The 8,144-nt window shown below is 48.2% G+C and overlaps 2 protein-coding genes across 2 annotated transcripts in view; both read left to right on the top strand.

Annotated features, from left to right (window-relative positions):
* si:ch73-71d17.2 (RPA-related protein RADX) overlaps positions 1–4,364 on the top strand; it is a 35,775-nt gene extending 31,411 nt beyond the window's left edge. Inside the window, exons 18-20 of the mRNA XM_037683857.1 lie at positions 3,661–3,915; positions 4,014–4,154; positions 4,240–4,364. Of these exons, the coding sequence (XP_037539785.1) occupies positions 3,661–3,915; positions 4,014–4,154; positions 4,240–4,364 (521 nt within the window). The remainder of the gene's footprint in view (positions 1–3,660; positions 3,916–4,013; positions 4,155–4,239) is intronic.
* Positions 4,365–7,191: 2,827 nt separating this feature from the next.
* The window catches only part of LOC119416516 (mamu class II histocompatibility antigen, DR alpha chain-like), a 2,384-nt gene continuing 1,431 nt past the window's right edge, over positions 7,192–8,144 (top strand). Inside the window, exons 1-4 of the mRNA XM_037683766.1 lie at positions 7,192–7,252; positions 7,322–7,567; positions 7,739–8,020; positions 8,118–8,137. Coding sequence (XP_037539694.1) covers positions 7,192–7,252; positions 7,322–7,567; positions 7,739–8,020; positions 8,118–8,137 — 609 coding nt within the window. The remainder of the gene's footprint in view (positions 7,253–7,321; positions 7,568–7,738; positions 8,021–8,117; positions 8,138–8,144) is intronic.

The raw sequence follows: 8,144 nt of genomic DNA, 5'->3' as shown, positions 1-8,144 counted from the left end.
GACTTTTACAAAGTTTGACTTTTACAAATCCTGACTGTTTACAAAGTTTGACTTACAAATTCTGACTGTTTACAAAATTCTGACTTTTACAAAGTTGGACTTTTACAAATTCTGACTGTTTACAAAGTCTGACTTTTACAAAGTCTGACTTTTACAAAGTTTGACTTTTTACAAATTCTGAATGTTATCAAGTCCTGACTGTTTACAAAGTTTGACATTTTACAAATTCTGACTGTTTACAAAGTCTGACTTTTACAAAGTTTGACTTTACAAATCCTGACTGTTTACAAAGTCTGACTTTTTACAAGTTCTGACTGTTTACAAAGTCTGACTTTTACAAAGTTTGACTTTTTACAAAGTCTGACTGTAAATCAGCCGAAGCCCTGTGCTCTGGTTCTGACACTGGTTTGGGTTCAATGCTCCTACAGAAGTTTAAGTAAAAACAAAACTATCAGTGAGCCCTGACAGCAGAACATCGTATGATGGAGATAAAATTAATTAAAAACTGTCCCCATAGACAACCATCCATCCATCATCTTCCTCGTTCTGGACTCAGGTCTCGGGGCATCATCTTGAGCAGGGAGGTCCTGACATCTCTTTCCACAGCCACCTCTTCCAGCTCTTCTGGGAGGACTCCAAGATGTTTCCAGGACAACAGAGATGTAGTCTCTCTGTGTCCTGGGTCTTCCCTGGGGTCTCCTCCCAGTCGTACATGCCTGAAGCGCCTCCCTAGGGAGGCGTCCAGGGAAAGTATTTACCAGATTCCTGAACCACCTCAGCTGGCTCCTCTTGATGTGGAGGAGCAGTGGTTCTACTCTGAGTCTCTCTCAGATACAATAACTGAACTTCTCACCCTGTCTCTAAGCGAGAGTCCAGCTACCCTGCAGAGGAAACTCATTTCAACCTCCTGGATCCACGATCTCATTCTTTCAGTCTCTACCAGAGTTCATGACCAGAGGTGAGGGGAGGAACGTAGACCGACCAGTAAACAGAGAGCTTTGTCTTACAGCTCAGCTCCCTCTTCACCACAATGGACCGACACAGAGTCCACAATACTGCAGACGCTGCACCAATCCATCTGTCAATCTCACGCTCCATTCTTCCCTCACTCGTGAACAAAACCCTGAGATACTTGAACTCCTCCACTTGAGGCAGAACCTCACACTCGACCTGAAGAGAACAATCCACCCTTTCCTGACTGAGGACCATGGTCTCAGATTTGGAGGTGCTGGTTCTCATCTCAGGGTGCATTCACACCAGCCCTTTTTAGTCCGCTTTAATCGAACTCCAGCTCGTTTTCCTAGAAATTCCGGTTCGTTTGGGGAGGTGTGAACGCACCATCGAACTCTGTCACGGAACAAAAAGGCGAACTCTGGCCCAGGCTAAAACCTAGGTCTCAGTCCGGTAGAAGAGAACTCCAGCACGGTTCGAGTACAGTGTGAATGTAACCAGACCGGGCCCCGCTCCACAAGCAAGAAGTGGAGTACAGAGCAGGACAAACAAACACACATTTAGCTCATATGGAGCCGTCAGCTGCCTTGTGTGAAAAACAATATTCTCCGTGGTCTTCTGTCTCATCTTCTGCTCATGCTGAGTCCATGGTTGAAAAATGACAAAATATAACTCCTAAAACTGCTAAAACTTGATGCCACTTCATTTTTATTTTTATTTACAGAAGAAGAAGAAGAAGACGTGTCTTCAGAGGTTTTTGTGTTGTTTCTTTCAGTAGTTCTTGGTGCAGCGCCCCCACAGGCGAGCGGGGGAACAGGTTGGTTCAACAGGTTGCTTCAACAGGTTGGTTCAACAGGTTGCTTCAACAGGTTGGTTCAACAGGTTGACTCAACAGGTTGCTTCAACAGGTTGCTTCAACAGGTTGCTTCAACGGGTTGACTCGACTGCACAGTGCAGTGTGAATGCAAACGCACCAGCTCAAATGTAACAAAAGGTCATGAATATTGGTCCAGAACCGAACCGAGTCTACCGGACTATCAGCTGTGAAAACAACCTCATCTGCTTCACACTCGGCTGTGATCCGCTCCAGTGAGAGCTGAAGATCACGGCATGATGATGCCAACAGGACCACATCATCTGCAAAGAGCAGAGATGGATTTCTGAGACCACTGAACTGGACTCCCTCCACCCCTGGCTGCACTGAGACGTTCTATCCATAAAAGTTATGAACAAAATCTGTGACAACGGGCAGCCCTGGAGGGTCCGACTTACTACCAGCAATGCGAACCAAACTCACTACAAGTCAATCATCAATCTACGACCTAGGTCCATGTGGTGCCAAGTGCACTTATGGACACCCTTGTGTTTGAACATGGTGTTCGTGATGAACAAACTATGACGAGAACAGAAGTCCAACGCTCAGGTTCAGATCAAAAAGATTGTTCCTCCCAATCAACACCCCCCCCCCCCCCCCCAGGTCACACTGTCATTACCCACATGGACATTGAAGTCCCCCAGCAGAATAAAGGAATCCTCAACTAGACCACCTTCCAGCGCCCCTGCCAAGAACTCCAAGAAGGTCGGATACTCTGAACTGCCGCTTGGTGCGTAGGCACAAACAACAGTCACAGCTCCTTCCCCAGGCCTGGCTCCAGGGTGGGGCCCCGGTAACCCCCATCCAGGCAAGGGACACAAGTTCCTTGTTCTTCTTTGTCCATAGTGTTTTGAATCACTCTTTGTCTGGCCCGTCACCAAAAACCAGTCTGCCTTGGGAGACCCGACCAGGAGCCATCGCCCCCGACAGCAGAGCTCCTAGGACAGGGCTATTCAACTGGCGGCCCCCGGGCCATTTCTGGCCCACGGGCACTTCAATCTGGCCCACTTCATTAACTTTTTTTCTTTGGTTCTGGGTTTTGGGTTCTGGTCATTGCATTTATGATTCAAACAATAAAATAAACAAATTGAAAAGGTAATGGATCATTGTAAACTTTGGTTTATTTACAGAATGACTTTAATCGCTGGATGTCTGGCCCCCGAGCTGCTGGCTCTCAGAAACTGTGGCCCCCCGAGCAGTTTTGTTGAACAGCCCTGTCCTAGGATCAATCAAACTCCTCCACCACGATAAGGTGGTGATTCACCGAGGTCACCGTAGACAACCATCCACCTGTTTGGATCTCCAGCTTAGACTTACTTTTTACTCTGTGGTTCTGCATGAAGAGCTGCTGTGTGCTGTGCCTCCTTTCTGTGTCCCCACTTCTACAATTTCTCCAGCAGGCTTTTGTTGTTGTACTCTATTAATCCCAACGGGGAACTTCATTATCTGCATTTTTCCCATTGCACATGTGAAGCAGGGAGCTGACATCTGGGGCGCCCGGGGAGCAGCTGGGGGGTGTTTCACCTTTTCCACCCACATTTTGATGTTGTCGGTCCGGAGAGGTGAACCAGGGAGTTGACCGGCGACCCTCCGATCACAGGCCCATCCTCTCTAACCTCTGCACCACCACTCCCCAACAGAACTTCCTGTTCTTGTAATCATGGCCACCCCTGTAGATCCTGCAACCTTCATCATTCCTGCAGACCTGGTCTGGTTAGGTTCCTCAGCTTAATGCATGCATTTGACTCCAGTTCCCATCAGCCACCTGGAGTCCTCCTCCATCAGAACCAGACCCGTGGGTCTGACCTGGTCTGAGCCTGTCCTACTGTCTGCAGTGATTCTGTTCGAGGCCTCCATGGAGTTTCTGGAGAACGTTGCTGATGAAGAGGAGGCTGACGATGAAGACACCTCATCTTTCACCACCGCCCCCCTCCCCCCGGTCTTTACCCCTGTTGCCATAGAGACCTTACCGATGCGTTATGACCACGCCCACAGGGAGGGGCAGCTGGTCGCAGTGTCCATGGGAGGCGGGGCATTGTGTGATGGGTTTAACTCCTCCCACGAGGACTACTACACACTGAGACTGAGAGGTACACACACACACACACACACACACTGAGCATGCTCAGTGAGACGTCGTCAGGTGTCTCGTCTGTCATTAAATTAATTTCTTCATAAATCTGTCCAGCTCTGTCAGACGGCCTGATGGTCGACGTGCTCTTCCTCCCTCACTTCTCCTCTTCATCAGCTGTCCTCCATCACTCCAACACCTGGACCTCCATCTTATCCCACGGAGCCTTCTGCTCTCAGACACCTCCTCCCTCTCCGGGTCAGTACCGGTTCAGACTTTTCTCTATGAATCTGTTCTTTCTCATGATGAAGATGATGATGATGGGCCTTTCCTTCTCTCACAGCTGACCTCATCGCCATGGCGTCCCAGCTGTCCAATCAGAGGCTGGTTTGTGTCCTGGAGGCGTGTCACCTGGGCGGAGCCAGAACTGAACTGGTCCTGAGTCGAGCGTTCCCCCTGACTGACTGACGTCTAAACTTTTATCATCGCTCGTCACAAAAAGTGCCCACAAACTTCTTGAAGACGTTTCAGTAACGATTCCACTCAGTCTGCTGCTTCCTCACATGGAGAACTTCAATAATTGTTTTGTATAAAGTCTGTGAATGTTTCTGTTCAGAGACCTACAGAAATAAACTGAAATGTATGTGTGTTAGCAAAATATCACGTGAACCATTCTGTGGATTAAAACAAACCTCCCAAAGTCGTCTCCATCTGGACCTGATTAACATCAAGATGGCCGCCTCAGCTCCTCGTTCAGCGGGTGACTTCAGTTTCAGGTTTGTTTGAATTTACTCCAGTAAGGAAAGAGTCAAGAGTCTTTCAGCCTGTGGAGGCAGATGTTTCAGTCCAGATGTGTTTCTGACTGAGCATCACTTCCTGTCAGGTTCACATGTTTGATTCCCGCGCTGTGCTTTTAGATCCATCCATCCATCCATTATCTTTACCCGCTTCTTCCATTTTGGGTCACGGGGGTCGCCGGTGCCCATGTCCAGCAATCAGTACGAGGGGCGGGGGACACCCTGGACAGGTCTCCAGTCCATCACAGGGACACATAGAGACAAATGAGACAAACAACCATTCACTCTCTCTCTCTCACCTAGGGACAATTTAGAGTTACCAATCAGCCTAACATGCATGTTTTTGGTCTGTGGGAGGAAACTGGAGTACCTGGAGAAAAACCCACGCATGCACGGAGAGAACATGCAAACTCCACCCAGAAAGGCTCCTGGACTGGGATTTGAACCGTTGCGCTGACAGTTGCGCCACTGTGCTAAATCGTTGTGCTCTGAATTGTAGAACCGCGCCGCTCGGGGCGGCTGCATGTTGGAGCAGCTGTTTCTTTCATTCTGAGATTTTGCTTTTGGAAACTTAAATTCCTCTATTTCTGGATGTAAATCACATTTTTGGATGAATGTTTCCTCTGGTGTCGGATGCTGTGCAGCTGGAAGGATTTTTACATTTGAACATTTCTTATGATGCGTAACCATGACAACAACGTTTTTTTTACAACCGGGAGCATTGACATCTCAAAAGCTCAAAGATTATCTCAACTACAGCCCCAAATCTCAAACGATTTGAAATGGAGGCTCCATGGATGCATTCCCGTCTACTTGCCAGCTGTGCTCGAGTACCTGACCACTAAGCTCTTAAGATCTCCTAAGGAGATCCTGGAACTGGCAGGAAACACAGCTCGTGACAGCAGAAGGACCAGGATCATCTCCTGGCACCTGCAGCTGGCTGTCCGCAGCGATGAGGACCTCAGCACGCTGCTTCTCAGCGAGAAGGTTGTCAGTTCAAATCCAGGCCTAGGACCTTTCTGGGTGGAATCTGCATGTTCTCTCCGTGCTGCGTGGGTTTTCTCCAGGTGCTCCAGTTTCCTCCCACAGACCAAAAACATGTTAGACTGACTGGTAACTCTAAATTGTCCCTAGGTGAGAGAGAATGGTTGTTTGTCTCTATGTGTCCCTGTGATGGACAGAGACCTGTCCAGGTGTCCCCTGCCTCTCACACAGTGATGGCTGGACATGGACACCAGTGACCCCAGGACCCAAAAAGGAAGATGGACCGAGTTTTCAGTTTTTTCCTGTTTTCAAACCTTCCAGACGAGCTGCAGCAGCTTTAAGCTCCAAACTGTCTGAGCAGAACGAGTCCTGCTGGATGAGAGGGGGGGCTTCAGGTGGGGGGGACGGGCTCTGACCTGGATGATTGAGCCAAACGACAGTCCAGAGTATCCGGCCTCTTGGAATCCTTGACCCGGGGGGTTGGGGGGGGTACTAGAAGGTGCTCCAGCTGGGGATTCCTTTATTCTGCTGGGGGACTTCAATGCCCACGTGGGTAATGACAGTGTGACCTGGGGGTGGGGTGGGGGGGGGGGGGGGGGTACTGGGAGGAACGGCCTCTGATCTGGACCTGAGTCCAGAACCAGAGCATGGACAGAAACATCAGAAGAAACGGATCAAACTGCACATTTAGGTTAAATTTCTGCCTTTTTCTTGTATAATTTGGTGAATTATAATTTTCTGCTCAACTAAATCTCACAAAATAAAGTTGTAATTTTTGAATAAAACTTTTATTTATGTTGCAAAAAACAATAAACACATGATCTGCTTCATTCTGGGATAAATTAACATTTTAAAGCAGATCTGTAAATCTTAAACATTTAAACTGTTTCACTGAACTTTAAACTGAATATGATTTTTATTGTTCAGTTTAGAATAAATTAAATATATAATTTAATATATAAAATAAACAGGTGGCAACATTTAAAATGCGAGTCGTTCCTGCAGCAGATGATCAGAGTTTAAATGATAAAATCCAACCTGAAGATGAAACAAACACCTGAACTTCAGTTTAATAAACCAGCCCAGGTGTTAGTAACTCATCTGTTAGTAAAATATTACTGTCCCTGCTGTACAGAGAGCTGAGGATTCAAGAAGAAACTTCAGTTTTCTCAGCTCCGAGTGGACCTCAGAGAAGCTTCAGCACCTCCTGCTGGATCCATGCAGGTGCAACACTGTCCTCAAGGTTTTCACATGCAGGTGCATGACCCAGCACATCTGGATCCATGCTGAGGGGGCGGGACAGGGGGACGTCTCCAGGACCACCACAGATCTGAACAGGGTTCAGCAGAGTCTGAGGCTGGCTGGATCCCAGACACTTGTCCGTCAGGAACCATGACCAGCTGAACGCAGCTTCCTGAGTCTACCTGGCTACTGATGACATCACAGGATCTCTACACTGTGATTGGCCGCTGCCTTTATTACCTGAAAGGTTTCAGGTAGACCTTCAGTAGCTGATGAAGATGAAGCTGGTCTTGGTCCTGTCCTGTGTGGCCTGTGTTTGTGCAGATGGTAAGGGTTCTGATGGGGTTCTGATGGGTCAGGTCTGTGAGGACTCACTGAGTCGGCCTTCTGCTCTGGTTTCAGTTCTGCATGACAGCTTCGCAGCAGTAGGATGCTCAGAGTCTGATGGTGTGAGCGTGCTGACACTGGATGGTGAAGAGATTTGGCACGCTGACTTCGCCCGTGAGACAGGAGTGGACACGCTGCCGGACTTTGTCCAACATATCAGTTTTGAAGGACTTTACAGCCTGGCTGCGGATGGAAGGAAGGTCTGCAAAGAAAACTTGCCAAAGGTGCGTGAGGGTCTGAAGGACTTCCCAACAGCACTCGGTAAAAACAATTCAAGTGTTTCCATTTTCAGCTTCTTAAACAAACCAGTGAGCTGAAGACGCTGGCTGAGATCGAGTTCTGGTGGTCGAATAATTGGACCCAGAGGCAGACACTGTTTGAACAGGTGATGATGATGATGGTACTGAGGTACTTCCTGTGATTTGTTTTCAGATCCTCCTTACAGTTTTATCTACTCAGCCCACAGCGTGGAGCCCGGACTGAAGAACACTCTGATCTGTCGTGTCTCCGGGTTCTGCCCTGCTCCTGTTAAAGTCCACTGGACCAGGAATGGACAACACGTGTCCGAGGGAACCAGCATCAATGTTCCTTTTCCAAACAAAGACCAAACCTTCTCTCAGATCTCCAGGCTGGACTTCATCCCACAGCTGGGAGACATCTACAGCTGCACAGTGGAACATGTGGCCCTGAAAGAACCACAGACCAGGATCTGGGGTACGAGAACGTCATTTATACAAAACACAGATGATCCAAATGTGGAGGTTCTTCTGTCTCCAGATGTTGATGTCCACGTCTCTGGTTGTGTCTCCAGATGTTGACGTCCATGCCTCTGTTTGTG

Source organism: Nematolebias whitei, chromosome 1 (assembly GCF_014905685.2).
Source record: "Nematolebias whitei isolate Nwh7 chromosome 1, NemWhi1, whole genome shotgun sequence".
NCBI lineage: Eukaryota > Metazoa > Chordata > Actinopteri > Cyprinodontiformes > Rivulidae > Nematolebias > Nematolebias whitei.
The sequence above is the reverse complement of the archived record's forward strand: the minus strand, read 5'-3'. Positions and strand labels throughout refer to the sequence as shown.